Source organism: Leucopleurus acutus, assembly GCF_964270905.1.
Source record: "Leucopleurus acutus genome assembly, chromosome: 20".
Classification (NCBI taxonomy): domain Eukaryota; kingdom Metazoa; phylum Chordata; class Mammalia; order Artiodactyla; family Delphinidae; genus Leucopleurus; species Leucopleurus acutus.
In genome coordinates, this window is record NC_139162.1 from 48,142,355 (window position 1) to 48,160,167 (window position 17,813).

General features: G+C 55.1%; 1 protein-coding gene across 1 annotated transcript; it reads left to right on the forward strand.

Moving 5' to 3' along the window:
• Positions 1-2,270: 2,270 nt before the first annotated feature.
• On the forward strand, positions 2,271-5,388 carry RABAC1 (Rab acceptor 1). Its single transcript, XM_082861862.1, has 5 exons — positions 2,271-2,438; positions 2,731-2,943; positions 3,258-3,355; positions 4,937-5,038; positions 5,121-5,388. Exons 1-5 carry the CDS (start codon positions 2,383-2,385, stop codon positions 5,207-5,209), a joined length of 558 nt encoding a protein of 185 aa, XP_082717988.1. The 5' UTR covers positions 2,271-2,382; the 3' UTR covers positions 5,210-5,388.
• Positions 5,389-17,813: the final 12,425 nt, after the last annotated feature.

Here is a 17,813-nt window from a genome sequence, read left to right on the forward strand (position 1 = left end):
CCCTCATAACAAAAGTCAAACCCCAATTTTCCCAGGTCGGCCCTGGAAGAAGGCAGCTGGACCTCTGCTTCCAACTCTCTGCTCCCCAAGATTCATCTTCCTCTTGGGGACTCTTCTGGTTACCCCTGCTGCTCCCATCACTTTGAACTCAGGCGCTGCTACCCCATTAATGCTCTGGGCTAACTGTGGACTCACAGCCCCCCCCCTTGATTTCCGGAAGCCCAGCTCGACCCAAGTGGGAAGCCTGAACAAGCTTCTACTAAAAGCCTGGGGCTGACAAAGAGGAAGTGAACGGTAACTAGCCAACCTGATCTTCAAAGTATGGCTCATTCGGTTTCAGCTTGGGACCCCCCTGCCACGCGCACACAGGTGGCCTCCCTCCTATTGCTACACCAGCCCCTTCGAGAGGGTCATCTTCCCCACCTTGTGGGGATGCCCTCCAGCAGGCCTCAAAGCCCAAACCCAAAAGGAATGTGATCCTTGGAAGATAAGAGTTGGAGTTAAGAGTCACCTGGATCTCCCAGGTGAGTATTCTCCTTCAGCTCCACCCAACCTTGGAAAATGAGGTCCTCAGTCTGTGTAAGGGAGCCCAGGCTTCCCAATACTTCCACACACATTTCTTGAGGCATGCTGGTGCTCCCTTCTTTCCCACAACTCACTCAGGGGCAGGGGCAAAGACTGAGAGAACTATGGCTGTGAGAGCTAGGGGAAAGAAAGGTCCATGTCTCAGATGCCAGCCACTCTTTGGGACATCCAAGGGGCCAGCAGCCCCTAGTAAGTTACTGCTAAGTTTGAGAAGACTGAACTCTAGAAATAATCATAACAGTCATGATAATGTAGTGGCAATAACATGGACTACCATTTATTGAGCAGTTATAAAATATCAAGACTCTTTCAAGCACTTTACATGGACCATTCAACCCCATCTCAACTCCGTGAGTGTGGTACAATTACAGGGATGAACAAAATCGGACTACAGGTTGGATCTGTTTCTTTTACTTTAAGCTTTGCTTCTCATTTGCTTTTGTTCACTAAAAGGATACTGTCTATAGGGAACCCTGCCCCTCTGCTTGAATGTTAAACCAAAGTGCCTTTGTTCAGGGAAACATCCTGACCCTGTCCACCTGTGAATGGCTGCAAGAAAGAAGAAATTAACACATCCCCTCCCTGAGGCTGTCCATTCCAGGAGATATCTGCAAGACTTAAGGCCTTTTTACTTCACTTCCTCACCTCCTCCCCTTCTCTGTTCAACAAAAGAAACTGGCATCCAGACCCCAGTCAGAGACACTAGTCCGCCATCTTCTCAGTCTGCAGGCTTTCCAAATAAAGTCGCTATTCCTTGCCTCAACACCTCATCTCCTGATTTATTGGCCTGTCCTGCGGCGAGCAGAGCGAGCTTGGACTTGGTAACAGTACCACCAGGATCTTCACTGTCTAGTTGAGGACACCGAGGTTCAGGGAGGTGATGAGGTCAACACAGCCTGAATTTTGACCTCTGACCCCAGAATCCCAGCTCTTTTCGTTATACCAACTCCGTCTTTTAAAAATTCTCACCTCTTCAATAAAACTAGAAGAAAATAAAATGATAAAATGAAAAAAAACTCAACCCTTTCCTTTCCCCCACTTCCCTCCGTCCTATCCAAAGCAGGGGCATCCCTAGGTCCCTAACCCTAACCCATTCATCCTTGGGAGCCCAAGGGTTGTGGGGGGAGCTTTGCCCCCTACCTTAGATGCACCCCCCTCCAGCAACCATGGCCCCATCACTAGCCTCTTGAAGAAGGAAGAAATAGATTCCCACAAATTCTCTAGTCTCGCTATTCAAAATGTGGGCCATGGACCAGAAGCATCAACATCACCTAGAAACTTGTTAGAAATGCAAATGAATGGTCTCACCCTAGATCTGCTGAGTCAGAACATCTGCGTGTTTTAGCAAGTGTTTTCTTTTATACCTTCTAGAGTCAGAATGACAGCTCTACACGGCCTCCATCGTACCCTGCACGGGGGAGTACACAACATTTTCTGCCCTTAGAGCTCCGGCTTCTGACTTCAGAGCTCGCATACCGCCCTGACTCCTGACAACCCACCTTTTCCGACTCCACGCGTCCTGCTTCTGAAACTACAACTCCCACAATGCCCAGAGGCGTCACTTTACGCGACTACATCTCCCAAGGTGTTTCGCGAGCCATACCACCATCATGGCGCCCACTCTCTCCGACATCATCGGGACTACAACTCCCACAATGCTCGGCGGCAAAACTACCGCCCCCAGACCGGCGCCACGTCCGCTCCCGCTCCGCTGGGTGAGGCCAGGCTCGGGCGGGTCCCGCGGAGTGTGCAGGGCCCTGGGTTCGTTATAGCGGTTCTTTCCCTCATAGCACAGACATGGCGGCCGAGAAGGACCAGCAGAAGGATGCCGAGGTGGAAGGGCTGAGCGCCACGTGAGCAAGCTGGATCTAACCCCCCTGACCGAGACCCGGGAGTCCTGGTCCCCCGCCCCGTCCTCCCTGGGGTCCTAGGAATCCCGGCCTCCAGACACATGAGTCTGGGCCCCTGGTGTCCTCTTCGAGGACTCTGGAGTCTGGGTCCTCAGCCCCTTTCTCCCCGGGGATCCAGGAGTCTGTGACCATATCTTCCCCAGAACCGCGGAGTCCGGCCCCCCTCGGTCCTCTTCTTGCTCGAGGGTCCGGGTTCCATCCCGGTCTATCGCTGACCCGGCCCCGCACCCACCAGGACCCTGCTGCCGAAACTGATTCCGTCCGGCGCGGGCCGTGAGTGGCTGGAGCGGCGCCGTGCTACCATCCGGCCCTGGGCCTCCTTCGTGGACCAGCGGCGCTTCTCGCGGCCCCGCAACGTGGGCGAGCTGTGCCAGCGCCTCGTACGCAACGTGGAGTACTACCAGAGCAACTATGTGTTCGTGTTCCTGGGCCTCATCCTGTACTGTGTGTGAGTGCCTCTCCGGCCCAGCCCCGCGCCCACCATGCCGCCCGGCCCGCACTGGCCGGCCCCGCCCTCAGCATTCGGCCCCTCCTCTCACTGGCCAGGCCCCATCCCCATGGGGTAGTTCTGCCGGACCTTTTGACCGAAGGGCCAGGTCCCTACTCCCGCATCAGCCTGGCCAGGATTCAGTGTGACCAAATGTGACCTAGACTTCCCCGGCCCCAAGGACGTAGCCTGTCATCCTCCAGTGTAGAAGGTCAGGGCCTCCATGTCGGGCCCAGTCCCAGCTGCCTGACGCATGCCTCCCTGCCCTCTTCCAGGGCGACATCCCCCATGCTGCTGGTGGCTCTGGCTGTCTTCTTTGGCGCCTGTTACATCCTCTATCTGCGCACGTTGCAGTCCAAGTTTGTGCTGATGGGTGAGAAATCCCCTGCCCTCCTCAAATCCTGGTCTCTTGGAATGCAAGCCTTTGACTCCAAACCTAAGTCCTTGTGAACCCAAGTCTGCCCAAGCGTAGATCTACACTAGATCCCCCAAACTCAATCCTTTAAAGTCTCAGACACACCGGATGCTTCCACCCACTCTCAGCCCCCCAAGTTGCTATTCCCCAAGCCCAGAAGATATCCCAGAACCCACCTCCACCTGCTCCTGTCCCTTAAACCTCCTCCTTCCCTCTCCCTCCTCCCTTACCTCCTGCCAAAGGCATCAGCTGCAGGTACCCACATTGGACACCAGGTGGCGACCTTACACTGGCCTAGAGCTGGGCTCCCCTTTCCTGCTTCCTGGGGTGGAAGTGGAAAAATCTTGGGACTTCTCAGAGAGGGAAGCTGAGGCCTGTGGCTCATGTGGTCCCAGACTGGCACCAAGCACCACTGAGAAGAAAGAGGGGCCTGAGTTCCCAAGTAGGGGAAGCTCAAGGTTTGGAGGGGGTATAAGGGGGAATTGGGATCAGACAAACAGGTAGAGCTAAGACAGAATCCTTCAGAAGCCTGCCAGTTTTGTACATGACAAAGGTGGGCTGGGTGGAGGGGCATGTCGGGCAAGCCCAGGGCATGGAGGGAGCGCCTGGGGCATAGACATGACGTGGCTTCAGCCACTGCTGCCATCCCTTGTAAAAAATGACGAAGAACAATGATCCACGGGTTTCCATCCGAGGATACAGAGGACTGACTGTATTGTTCTGTGAAATCATCCAGGGACTTCCCTGGCGGTCCAGTAGTTAAGACTCCAAGCTTCCAATGCAGGGGGCCCAGGTTCCATCCCTCGTCAGGGAACTAAGATCCCGCATGCCGCACAACACGGCCCCGCCCAAAAAAAAACAAAAGAAAAATCATCCAGTTTCTCGGTCAGCCACAAATCAAATCAAATTCTTGTGGAATAATATGCAGACTCAAAAGATACATCCACGGCCGGGGCTTCCCTGGTGGCGCAGCGGTTGAGAGTCCGCCTGCCGATGCAGGGGACACGGGTTCGTGCCCCGGTCCAGGAAGATCCCACATGCCGTGGAGCGGCTGGGCCCGTGAGCCATGGCCGCTGAGCCTGCGCGTCCGGAGCCTGTGCTCCGCAACGGGAGAGGCCACAACAGTGAGAGGGCCACGTACCACAAAAGAAAAAAAAAAGATACATCCACGGGTCAGACTTGGCCCTTGGGCCACCAGCTGGAGACTCTAGGCCTACGGGAGTGCAGGTTGGAGCAGGAGAGCTGTAGTCTTGGGAAAGGGAGGCTGGGAGCTTCCTAGTAGGAGTGGGGTTGGAGGGTGGCGAGGGGGCTGAGGAAGGCCCCTTGTATTCCCACGGACAGTGGGTGGGGACATTGGAGACATGGGTGGGGCCTGTGGACTTGGAGGGCCTCGGCACTAGGAGTTTAGATCCTGAGGCTCCCGGACAATCTGGTGTCTTGTGACACCAGATTGGTGGTGGGGGGCGGGCGGGTATCAGGGGTTACTCTGGGAGAGGGCACGAGTATCAGAACAGCTGCCCCAATGCCGTCTGCCCCCAGGCCGAGAGGTGAGCCCAGCCCATCAGTATGCTCTGGCTGGGACCGTCTCCTTTCCCTTCTTCTGGCTGGCCGGCGCAGGCTCCGCCGTCTTCTGGGTCCTGGGTGAGTACAGGGTCTGGGTAGCGCTGTGGGCAGTGGGGGCCAGGTGAGGCAGCCAGGCCCTGAACTGCCCGTCTTCCTGCAGGAGCCACCCTCGTGGTCATCGGCTCCCACGCCGCCTTCCATCAGGTGGAGGCCGTGGACGGCGTGGAGCTGCAGATGGAACCTGTGTGAGGCGGCTTCAAGGACCTGCCAGCCTCCCGGGCCAGCTGCCCTGTCCCCGTTCACCCCCGTCCTGCTCGGCTCTGCAGGTCTGGCCAAAGGCCCCCTTCCCATTACAAGCCCAGGGAGGGACTCCAACTTTGGAAATAAAACTGTTAACAGTTGTTCAGCTAATATTCTCCCAGGGTCTTCTGGGGGTCTGTGCCGGGTGATGCTGGGATCCTGCAGAGGCCAAGAAGGTGGGGAGCGAGTGGGCCACGGGCATGATGGGAGGAGGGTGGTGGACAATAAACAAGATGGATAACAGATATGATAGGACGGCCAGTGATGTCAAGTTCTAAGGAGGAGAAGAGTATGCGGGGGCCCCCGAGACGACCCCCATATTCGGTGATTTGCTAGGAGGACTCAGGACTCAGTATCTAAGTTGTACTCACAGATGTGATTTTTTTTTTTTAAGCTAATGAATTGCCACTTACTGGGGCTTTATTTTATTTTATTTTTAATTTATTTATTTTTAGCCACGTTGAGTCTTCGTTGCTGCGCGCGGGCTTTCTCTAGTTGCGGCAAGCGGGGGCTACTCTTCGTTGCGGTGCGCGGGCTTCTCATTGCGGTGGCTTCTCTTGTTGTGGAGCACGGGCTCTAGGCACGTGGGCTTCAGTAGTTGTGGCACGCGGGCTCAGTAGTTGTGGCTCATGGGCTTAGTTGCTCTGCAGCATGTGGGATCTTCTCGGACCAGGGATCGAACCCCTGTCCCCTGCATTGGCAGACAGATTCTTAACCACTGCACCACCAGGGAAGTCCCCAGATGTGATTTATTATCATGAAAGACTATGAAGCAAAATCAGCAAAGGAAAAAGGCACATGGGGCGAAATCCAGAGGAAACCAGGCACAAGCCGCCCAGAGTCCTCTCCCAGTGGAGTCACCTGGATTGAGTGTAATACCCCCAGCAGTGAAATGTTGTCTTTGGGGAAGCTCATCAGAGACTTAGTACCCAGAAGGAAAGCAGTTGTTCAGAATAAACAACATCGTTGGCACAGACAGTTTAGACACGAGAGCCACTCTTTCAGGGAGTGGTGAGAACCGTGCTGAAACCCAGGTTCCCAGATACCAGCCAAGGGCCACTACGCAAGCAGGCCTCTCTAAGGACAGCAGTCTTGGGCCTACTCTGTTAACTCTTCCTCACAGAGAAAGTCCTGGAGATGAGTTATAGTTTAAAGAAGACCTCCCTGAGATGACGTTGAATGAAGACTTAAATTGAGTGAGGGAGCTGCCGCAGATGTTTTGGAGGAAGAATGTTCTGGACAGAGGAAGCAGCAGGTGCAAAGGCCCAGAGACAGCACTGTGCCCGGAGGTTTGAGGAACAGCGAGGAGGCCGGTATGGCTGGAGCAGATGGTGGTGGGGAGCGGGGGGGCTTTGGTTTTCCTGAGTGAGGTGAGAGTGACACAATTTGCTTTTCATTGTAACTGTGAAGGCTGCTGTGTGGGACTGCTGACAAAAGAGAAATGCACGTGGTAGGGAAAGCACTTGGCAGGTGTGACAGCAAAGTGAGGTGACAGATAGGGTCTGAAAAGCTACTTCAGATGGGGCTGGTCTGGGAGCGCTCTCCAAGGAGGTGGCATTTCAGTGAGCTCTGAGGGAGGCGGAGCCAGCCACAGGAAGAGCTGTGGGCCGAGTGGCCTAAGCAGAGGTACAGCCAGTGCCCAGGCCTGGCAGTGCCTTCCCCTGGCCTCCCCAACTTCGTGTCTCCATCACCAAAACTCACCGGTTTATCGTTCATTCAGCAAGTGTTTATCAGGGGCCCGCTGAGTGCTCAACATTGTTCTGGAATCCTGTCACATACGGTGGCCACCAGCCACATGTCGCTACTGAGTACTTGAAACATGGCTGGTCCAGATTGAGATGTGCTGTGAGGGTAAGATACCCACCAGATTTCAAAAACTTAGTAGGAAAAGGGTGTAAAATATCTCGTTAATAATTGTGTATATTGGTTATGTGTTGGAAGGATAATCTGTTGGATATGCCAGGGTAAATTATTATGTTCACCTTTTTCTTTTACTTTTTAAAATGTAATTCGGTAGAAAACACAGGGGACTTCCCTGGCAGTCCAGTGGTTAGGACTCTGCGCTTCCACGGCAGGGGCCACAGGTTTGATCCCTGGTCAGGGAACTAAGATCCCGCATGCCGTGCGGCACGGCCAGAAAAAAAAAGAAAGAAAGAAAATACAACATTACATCTGTAGCTCATATCCTGTTTCTACTGGACACACTGGCTTAGATGCTGGGGAACCAGCAGTGCCACAAACAGACGTAGGCCCACATTCATGAGCCAAGCAACAACCAGCAGGAAGCTCTCAGCAAAGCCAATGAAACAGGTGAGGCTGGAGGGTAGCTGGGGAAGGAGGGACTCGCTTAGAGTGGAGGGGCAGGGCCTTGCTGAGCAATGAGCAGGAGATTGCCCCTCAGAGGTCTGGGGGAAGAGTATTCCAGCCAGAGGGAACTGCAAGTGCAAAGACCCTGAGGTAGGACCTGCCCAGTGACAAGGCAACACTGGCTGGGGTGAAGGGAGTGACATAGGAGATGACGGTGGGGAGGATGTCGAAGACCAGATGAGGCAGGACCTGCAAGCCACGGGAGGGCTTTGGATTTTAGCTTAAGGTAATGTGGAACTGTGGAAGGCTGGCTTTTGAGCAGGGGAGGGACAGGGTCAGGTGTGAACGTTGGAAGTATCTCTCTGAGGGACTTCCCTGGCGGTGCAGTGATTGGGACTCCACACTTCCACGGCAGGAGGCACAGGTTCAATCCCTCATGGGGGAACTAAGATCCTGCAAGCCGTGCAGCACGGGCTAAAAAAAAAAAAAAGAAGAAGAAAAAGAAAATCCGTTCGGTGTCGTGTGGGGGATGGGCTGGAAGGAGTGAGACCAGGGAGGATGAGCCAGGTTGGGGAAGATGAGGCAGGGACGTGGAATGGAAAGGACGGACGGGAAGGCAGATTCAGGAAGATGAGGGTGGGCGCTTGGCGACTGACCTGCGTCGGAGCTGAGTGGGAGAGAGCAGGCAAGAGTGACCCCCGCACTTCTGGCAAAATGGGAACATTAGGGGGCTTGGATGTCGGGGACCACTCTGTTCCCAGTCACCAGGGGCGCACTTCCAGTGGCTGCCACCAGAGGGCAGAAAAGGGCTTCCTCCAGACCTTCTCCAGGGAGGGAGCCAGGGATGGACTTGTCCTGGCCGAGGAGACCTGGGGTTCCTGAGGAGGAGAGTCTACTCAGAGGCCAGGGTCCCAATCCCAACTTGGGGGTGGCAGAGGGCATTTAGTTTGTTAATCCAGCTGCCAGTATTCCCAGGGGAGACTGCCCTTCGGGGTGGGTGGTCACTCCGTCCAGTTTCCACTGCAGGGCCTGGAGTCAATGTGGTCAGGCTGACTTGTTTGGAGGTGACAGAGGCCGGGGGCCCAAGGACCTGGGACTGAGATCCCTGGGGCAAGGGGTCAGCAGCCTGGGTCTGGGGGTTGGTGGTGGGAGGCTGAGACTCAGGCCAGAGGCCTAATCTGGAGGTGACTAACTCCAGGTCCCTAACTGATGTTGAGACCAGAAGCTTCCATGGGGGTGGGCAGAACGGGGTGGGGGGGCCACTTCCCCCTCTATCCCTTCCTGAATGACCTTGGGGTGGAGGGTTTTGGTTTTGGGAAAGAGAAACTGGGGGCTTGGTGTCTCATCAGGGGACCAAAAGTCTGGTTGTCTATTTTGGTGATAGAGGCTGGGGGTCCAGTTATCTGGTTGGAGTGACAGATTGGGGCTCTGGTTGTCAACTTCATGATTAAAGAGCCCGTGGGCCCAGGTTTGGGGTGACAGGGACAAGGGATCTACTTGTCCAGTGTAGAGTGACAGAGTCAGGGAGTGCCTGCACCTCATTCGGGGTGTCAGACTGGCCATCTGATTGTCTTGTTTGGGGCGACAGCTTGGAGTCCAGTCTCTGGTTTGGGGTAATAGAAATTGGGGATCTTTTATCAACTTTGAGGTCATTTATCTAGCTTGGGGTGACAGACTGGGATTCCTGAGGACACTGGGAGTCCAGGGCCCTAGTTTGGGACGACAAGGTAGGGTGTCCCCTGGGCTGGAAGCAACCTGATCGGGGTCTGATTGTTTCTTGAGGTGGCAGAGACAGGCAACACTGTCTGGTTGGTGGTGACAGAGCCTGGGCACCCTGTTGTGTAATTTGGGACACCAGAGATTGGGGGGTTCTCTGCCCAGTGTGAAGTGACAGCAACTAGGAGATTTTTTTTTTTTTTGGACAACATTTGCTTTTCTCTTTTGGCTGTGCCACGTGGCTTGTGGGATCTCAGTTCCCCAGCCAGGGATTGAACCCCTGGGCCAAGGCAGTGAAAGCACTAACCGCTAGACCGCCAGGGAACTCCCTAGGAGATCATTTTTTTTTAGTTTGGAGAATGTCTGCTTGTCCTGTTTGAGGCTGAAAACACTGGGTCTAGTTCTCAGATTTTAAGTGACAGATTTAGGACTCTTTTGTCCGGTTGGGAGTGACAGAGACCGGAGTTGGAGGTGTCAGATGCTGGGGTTCTTGTCAAGGTTGGGGTGATGGTGACTAGTCTTGTCTGGGGTGACAGACCGGGGGTCTTATTGTCTGGTTTTCAGTGACCAAGACTGGGCCCTGGAGTTTCCTTAGGGGTATCAGATTTGGCGTCGAATCCTTTTGGGGGTGACAGAATGATAGTCTAGTTGTTAGGTTGAGATATCAGAATCCTGAGGTTTGGGATATCAGGTTGAAGTTTCAGTTTCTAGTTTGGAGCAACAGAAATCGGGGGTCTGGTGAACTCCACTAGGGTGTCTGAGACCTGTGGTCTGGTTATTCCCTTTGGGGTGCCAGGAACGCAAGGCCGATTGTCTAGCTTGGGGTTATAGAGACCAAGGGACTGGTTATCTAGTTTAGGGTGATGACACTGGGGTTGGGATGCTGGTCTGGGCTGAAAGGCATTGGGGTGACCATCTGGCGAGTTTGAAGAAGCAGACGGTACAGGTCTGGTTGCCTAGTTCGGGTGACAGACTGACTGGGCTCCTGTTTGGCCTGGGAAGCAGAGACCAGGGATGCCGCTGTCATGAGATTTCAGAGGACCGTGGGGTGTCTTTGTTTAGTGTGCAGGGCCAGAGCCTGGGGGTCCAGGTGTCTAGTTTGGGACATCAGAAGTGAGGGTTCATGTGTCTAGATTGAAGTGGCAGAGACCAGAGGTTCTGGGATTCAGGACCCGGCTTGGGGTGACAGAGACAAGAGATTAGTTGTCTAGTTTGTGCTGACAGAGATTAGGGAGCGGTTGTCCAGTTTGGGATGAAACGACTAGAGCTCTGGGGTCTCATTTAGGGTGACGTAGAATGGGAGTTTGCTCGTCTAGTCTGGCATGAGCGGGACCAGGGGTCTGGTGGTCCAGTTTAGGATGACAGACCGGAGTTTGATTGACAAGGTGAAGGCTACACAGGCTGTGGGGTCAGGTCTCTAGTTTGAAGTGACATTTATGTACCCAGGTGCCCAAAGTGGAGTGACAGAGCCTAGAGGTACCGTTGTCTTGTTTCGGGGGGGAGGGGCAAAGACTGGGTCCCAGGGCATACTTGGGGTGTCAGAGACTGCGGGTTTGGTTGTATCCCTTTGTGGGGAAAACACTGGGTCCCAGGGACATTCAGTTGACACACTCTGGAGGTCTGGTTGCCTAGTTTTGTGGGACAGAGACTAGGGTTCTGGGTGTATTTGGAGTGACAGACTAGGGACATGGTTGTCTGGTTTTCAGAGGACAGATGCCATGGTCCCAGGGTGTATTGGGGGTGACAGAATGGGGGTCTGGTGGTCTAGTTCTGGAGATCAGAGACTGAGGTCCCAGAGTATGTTTGGGGAGACAGAGACCGGGGTCTGGTTGTCCGGTTTGCTCGGATATTGACTGGGATCTCAGAGAGGATTTGGGGGGGCAGAGATTGAAGTCTGTCTGGTTTTGTGGAACAAGGACGCAGGTCCCAGAGCATGCCTGGGGTGACAGAGCTTGGGGTCTGGTTCTAATTTCGTGTGACGGAGACTGAGGTCCCAGGGAGCATTTGGGATGACAAAGCCGGCTACGTGATCGTCTGTTTTGTAGGACTGAGAGACTGACATCCCAGGATGTTTTGGGGGTGACAGGCTGGTTAAGACCAGAGGTTGGTGGTATGGTCCGGGTGGGGGATTGGGTGCTCAGCTTGTTAACTGGTGGAGAGAGTTTGAGTGCTGGTTGTCTAGTTTGATGTTGCAAACTTTTTTTAAAAAATTAATTAATTAATTAAATTGTTTTGGCTGCACCGGGTCTTTGTTGCAGCACGCGGGCTCTTCGTTGCGGCGCGTGGGCTCTAGGGCGCGTGGGCTCAGTAGTTGCAGTGCACGGGTTTAGCTGTGGCATGTGGGATCTTAGACCCCCGACCGGGGATCGAACCCGTGCCCCCTGCACTGGGAGCGCAGAGTCTTAACCACTGGACCACCAGGCAAGTCCCTGATGTTGCAGACTTTATTCATCCATTGTCATGTTTGGGGTGACAGAGACTATAGGTCTAGTTGCCCAGATAGGGTGACAGAAACTGTTGGTCTTGTTTTCTAATTTGGGGTGATAAGGACTGGAGTCTTTTGTCCAGTTTGGGTTGACATTAATTGGGGTTCAGTTGTCCATTTGGGGGAGACAGGTACTGGGATCAGTTGTCTAGTTTGAGGTGATAAGACCAGGTGTCCAAGGTGACATGGCTGGGGGGATACCATCTCTCAGTTCCAGGTGACAGAGACTACCTGTCCCTGGGTCTGGAGCCAATTCATGTGAACAATGGTTCAGTTTAGGGTGACAGAAACTGTGTGAGGCCAGTCATCTACTTTGGGATGATAGAGTTGGGGTTTCACAATCTATTTGGGGGTGATGGGATGGGGTAACCGAGATTGGGGGTGTTGGTGAATAGTTGGAAAGAATTTTTTTTAAGTCTTTACCGAGTTTGTTACAATGTTGCTTCTGTTTTAGTTTTTTGGCCCTGAGGCATGTGGGATCTTAGCTCCCCGACCAGGGATTGAACCCGCACCCACTGCATTGGAAGGCGAAGTCTTAACCTCTGGGCCACCAGGGAAGTCCCCCTATTGGAAGGAATTGAGATGGGGAACTAGCTTGCCTCCTTTGGATGACAGAGACCAAGAGTACCTTGTTGGGGTGTCAGAGACTAGAGTTCTGCTAGTCGACTTTGGGATGACAGATGGGGACTCAGTTGTCTAGTCTGGGGAGACACAAACTGGGGATCCAGTGGCCCAATTTGAGATGACACACGGCATCGTGGAGATTGGTTATATTTTCATACTAAGGGTCTGGTGCTCTGTTTGGGGTGGTGTGCCCAGGGGTGTGGGGACCTGGTTTCCCATGTCAGAGATTAGGGTCCAGGGCCTAGTCTGGGGCATTAGGCCAGGAATCTGTGTAGAGGGTGGCAACACAGGGGCCAGCTGTGTAGCTTGGGGCACAGAGACTGGGGTTGTGGTTGTGCCCTTTGGTAAGACGGAAGATCACCAGTTTGTCATTCCAGTCCTCTAGTTTGGGGTGCAGAGCCTGGGGAAGCGGTGCCTTCCAAATGCTGAGTCTCAGTGTGCTGGCACCTGAGCGTTCCTGGGGTGACTGAGTCAGGGGTCTCCTGGGCCCAGGCGTGGGGTCCCTGGACCAGTGTGGATTTCTGAGTAAGCGTGGCCTTGGTGTGGAGCCCCGTTTGGGGGTTACAGAAGCTGGGAGTCTGGGCTCCTGGAACCTGAGAGGTCAGGACCCCAGGGCCCAGGATCCACTTGAGGGGTGCTTGATTGGGTTTGGGGACATCTGTGTCACAAAGGGCCAAGGGCTTTCAAGGCTGGGATATCTCAACACGTGGGCGTGGAGGTGATGGACACTGGGACAGAGACACCCAGCGTGGGGAGGACAGGGCCCGAATGCAGGTCTGAGGCGGGGGGGTGGGTTCTCTGAGGCTGGGGCACAGTGGGCTGTGGGCCTTTCTGGCTCGGGGGGGTTCAGCTGCCTTAGTCTTAGTCAAACACAACAGGGTCCTGAGGATCAAAGTCTAAATTGGGGCACATGGTTATGGTGGCCAAGTGCATTGTTGCAGGTGATGAAAACTGGGGACCCAGGTCCCTACTTGGGGGGATACTGAATTTGGGGTGACGGGAGTCCCTCCTGCCGAGTTCTGGTGCTCGTGAGCCCACGTTCCTGATTTGGCTGCCTAAAGCCAGGCTCTAGATCTGCGACAGTGCAGACTTACATGGGGGCTGGAGGGGGCCACGGAGGCCTGCATTAGTGCTGACGGCGGGGGCCCAGCTGGTGACACAGGAGGGGCCTCCTGGGGTGCTTCCCCTGTGAAGCCTGTTTGAGTCCGGAGACTCAGCTGCGCAGTTGAGAGCGACTGGTATGGGGTTTAGTGGTGACCACACTTGGCAGCCCACATGCTCATTTTGGGGTCCTGTTGATGACTTTAGAGCGGACTGCAGTTCGGGGCTCGCTGAGCCTGGGTGTCCCACACCGTGGTTTGGGGGTATCTGACACTGGGAGGCTAGATGCCGAGCTTGTGGGTGACTAGCCGTGGGGTTCATATGCTCTTCTGAGAGAGACTCGCTGTGGCTTTACCGACTGCGGGGCCTTGAAGGTAAACTTAGGGGGGAGACTGTGGTCTGCATTCTAATTTGAGGATTAAGGCTGGGGCCCTAAATGCTAAATTCAAGGTGACTTACCCTGGTGTCCAGATGGGAGGTTCTGGGGCTGGGGGACCCAGAGCCCTAGTCTGGGGATAGCTGAGGCAAGCTACTCAGATGTCTAGTTTAGGGGGGGCCTCATATGGGCTGCCCAGATGCTGAGGTTGAGATGACCAACGGGGAGTCCTAATGCCAGTTTGGGATGACGGCTGGAGCCCAGGTGTCAAGTTTGGCAGTGAGCCCCTCAGTCACCTGCAGTTGACTGTGTCTTCAGATGCCTCCCTGGGGGCTGGGGGTGGCTGTCATCCTTGGACTTCCCTGGCGGTCCAGTGGTTAAGGCTCTGCACTTCCGCCGCAGGGGGTGTGGGTTTGATTTCTGGTGGGAACTAGGATCCTGCATGCCGCTCGGCGCGGTCCAAAAAAACAAAAAGGAAGCCTAGTTTTGGGGGGCATTTAAGAGGGGAGGACTAGCTGTCTCGTTGGGGATTATTAAGAGTTCCTAATACTTACATACAGTTTGGGGTTCACTGAGCCTCAAGGCCTAGTTGCCAAGGTTTGAGGCGACTGTCACTGGGCTTCCTTGTACCTGGTTTAGGGATGATGGAGTTTGGAGTTGCCTAGTATGGGGGTGTCTGAGGCTAATCACCCGGGTACCTAGTTAAGGGTTGACTGACACGGCGGCTTAGAGCTTGGAGGGCCTAGATGCGTGGTTTAGGGGTGGCTTAATGGGGGTGGGTCTCAGTACCTAGTTCGGGGTGAACTAACCTCAGGGCCCAGATGCTGAGTTTAGGGTTTGCCAACTAGAGGGGCTCTAATGCTTATTTCATTTGGGAGGTGCTGAGACCAGGGGCCCAGCTGCCTATTTTTGAGGTGTGTCAAAGTCAGGTGTCTGTGAGACTGTGGCGGTGAAGAGGTCGGAGGTTCCTGCCCACGGAGTTTCCTGCTACTTATTTTAATGGTGACAGTGGTTATGAATCCATGTACACGTTTTTGGGCTGAATGAGCCTTGGGGCCTAGTTAACAAATTTGGGGGTGACTGTGCGTCCCTGGTGTCGCGATGGTGGGTAATTGGTCTGAGATCCAGAAGTTTGATCTGGGGAATAGAGGCTAGTTTGGGGCACCTGACTGTGGGGTTCACATCCCTAGTTTGGGGGGTCACTGAGTGGAGGGATACAGAGGCTTGGCTTTGGGGGGGTGGTTGAATTAGTCTCCTGTGGCTGGTAACAAACCAAGTGGCTTAAAACAGGAGAAATTTATTCCCTCGCAGTTCTGGAGGCCAGAAGTCCAAAATGAAGGTGTCAGCAGGGCCGCCATCCCTGCAAAGGCTCTAGGGGAGGATCCTTCCTGGCCTCTCCCTGGCTCCATCTTCACATGGCCTTTTCCTCTGAGGCTTCTCTTCAGTCTCGGTCTCTTATAAGGACATCACCGTCGTCCCTGGATTTCGGGCCACCCCAGGTAATGCAGGGTGGCCTCATCTGGAGATCTGTCACTTAATGACATCTTCAAAGACTCCTTACCAAATAATGCCACATAAGCAGGTTAGGACATGGACATCTTTTGCGGGGCCATCACAACCCACTACAGGGGCGTTTGAGGCAGGCACCCTAAATTCTGAGTTTGAATCTTTCTGATTATGGGGTTCCCAGAGTTTATTTTAGGGGGACTGACCTTGAGGGTCACCTCCAAATGCCTGACTAGGGGGTGCTTGGCTTCATTTGCCTACTTTTAGGGTAACAGCCTATGCGATACTAATGGTTAGCGTAGGGGTAACTGAAGGTTGGAGCCAGAGGTATAGTCTGGGGATCACTAAGCTTCAGTGTCGGAGTCCTGTCTTTGGAGATGTCTGAATTGGGAGGCTAGCTGCCTAGTTTGTGGGTTAACTTATTAAGTTCCTAACTCTTAGGGGAGGTGATGCGGAGGGAGCTCAGATGTGCATCTTAAGGGCAACTGATGACGGGGTTCCAGATGGCAAGTTGGAGAGCTAGTAAAGCGGCTTGTTCAAATGCCTGGGTTAAGGTTACCAACGATTGGGTCCAGATGCACGTTTTGGGGGTGATGGTAGAGACCTAGATGACTAGTGTCAAGGTGATTTGCTGGGGGGTTCCTGACCTTGTCTCAGTGGAAACTGAGTCTGGAGCCAACTGTCTAGTTTGGGGGAGTCTTCAGCTGGGTGGGACCCAGATCCCAAGTTTGGATTGATTGAGTCTGGGGCTCCAGTTGTCAAGATTGGAGTTACTCAGTTTACGGGCGACTGAATTTCAGTCCCATTTCCCAGTTTGTGTTGAGAACAGCATTCATGCCCTGAGTGGGGTGACAGCAGCTGGGGGCCCATTTGTCTAGCTCATGGGTGACTTATCTCAAACTCCTGATGTTTGTTTAGGGTTCAGTGAGGGAAGTCTAGTTTAGGTGTGCCAACTTTAGGGCCTCTGATGCTTAACTCTGGGATGACTGAGTCTGAGGGAATAAATGTCTACTTTAGGGGTGACTTGTGGAGTTACTTATTTTGGGGTGACTGATCTAAGGCCCATCTCCCTTATCCTGTCAGTGTCTTGGGCTGGAGGTTTGGGGTGAATGGGGCTGGGGCCCAGAACCCTCGTTTGGGGGTGTCTAGGGCTGGGCTGTGCGTAGAATACGTTTCTGAGTCTGGGTAACTTGATGTGGCCTGGGGTGACTCAGCTCGAGGTATGGATCTGATCCTAGGGGTCTCCAGTCTGCCTGGGGGTTTCTGAGAGCCGGTGGGGACTCACGTGCCTGGTTCTTGGGTTTCTAGCCGCCTCCTTTGGGGGAGTCTGAGGCTGGGGCCCAGAAGTGCTAAAGACCCCATCCCCAGGTCTGGGGACCCCAGCTCCACTGCTGTCCCCAAGGTCGGGCCCCTCCTGTGGATCTTTTGGGAGGGGTGATCCATTTCGGGGGTGACCGATTTGGGGGTCACACGCCTGGCCTACGTAGTTCTGGAGGGCACTGAGGGGGCCCGGGCGGGGCGGGAGTGGGAGCCCTGAGGCGCAGAGCCGGGCTGCGGTCCCCGGGGCTGGCTGCGGCGGGGGTTCCCGCGGGAAGCAGAGCGCGGCGGGGCAGCCGGCGGCGGGAGGGCGAGAGCCGGAGTGACAGGAGAGGAAGAAAAATGGGCCGAGAAATCAGAGTGGACGCGCGCGGGGCGCGAGTCCGGGAGCGGGCGGCGGCGGCCGCGCCTCTGCCTCGAGGGACGCCGCCCGCGCGCCTTCCCGGGGCCCCCGCCCTGGAGGCCGGGGCCGGTGATCCTACCCCTCCCCTAATTCCAACCCCGCGCTCCTCCCGCTCCCCGCCGAGTTCCCGTCCCAGCCCTCCCGCGGTCCAGGTCCCCTCTCGCGTTCTACGTGACCCTGCCGAGCTCTTCCTTCCTCCAGGGAGTTCTATTTACTACGTCCACGTTCTCGCCCCCCCCGCACAGTTATCTTCCCCTCCCCCCGCCTGCTTTCTATCTGAGTCGCCCACGTTCTAAACTCTGCCTCTACAGCCTAACTGCCTTCCCCTCCGCCTCCGACGCCCCCTCCTTCTTTTCTAAGTCTGTTCCCGCAATCCAACTCCCTCCTTCTTCAATCCCACCCCCCAGATTCTCTGAGCCCCCATCTCTTCCAAAGGTTCGAAGCGGAAATGGGGCGCGCGGCGGCGGCGGGGGAGGGGCGGGGCGGGGGCGGCGGCCAATGGAGCGGGAAGCAGGACAAATGAGGCCCGGCCCGCGCGGCCGACAGGCCCCTCCATCTTCCCATTAGCGCCTAATGGCCCCCCCGCCGCCGCCTGATGAAGATTTATCGGCCCCGGAACCCCCGCCCCCTCCGCCCCCTCCGCCCCGGGCCTCCCCCTTCGCCCGGCCCGGCGTCCCCCGCCCCCGCCGCCCGGCCACCTGATGAAGCCGTCCGCGGG

What these genes read in the sequence shown, in the direction of transcription:
- RABAC1 (XM_082861862.1), top strand. Translation starts at nt 2,383, where the DNA reads ATGGCGGCCGAGAAGGACCAGCAGAAGGATGCCGAGGTGGAAGGGCTG. An exon ending in GTGGAAGGGCTGAGCGCCAC is followed by an intron (nt 2,439 to 2,730) that starts GTGAGCAAGCTG and finishes CGCACCCACCAG; the next exon opens with GACCCTGCTGCCGAAACTGA. An exon ending in GGCCTCATCCTGTACTGTGT is followed by an intron (nt 2,944 to 3,257) that starts GTGAGTGCCTCT and finishes GCCCTCTTCCAG; the next exon opens with GGCGACATCCCCCATGCTGC.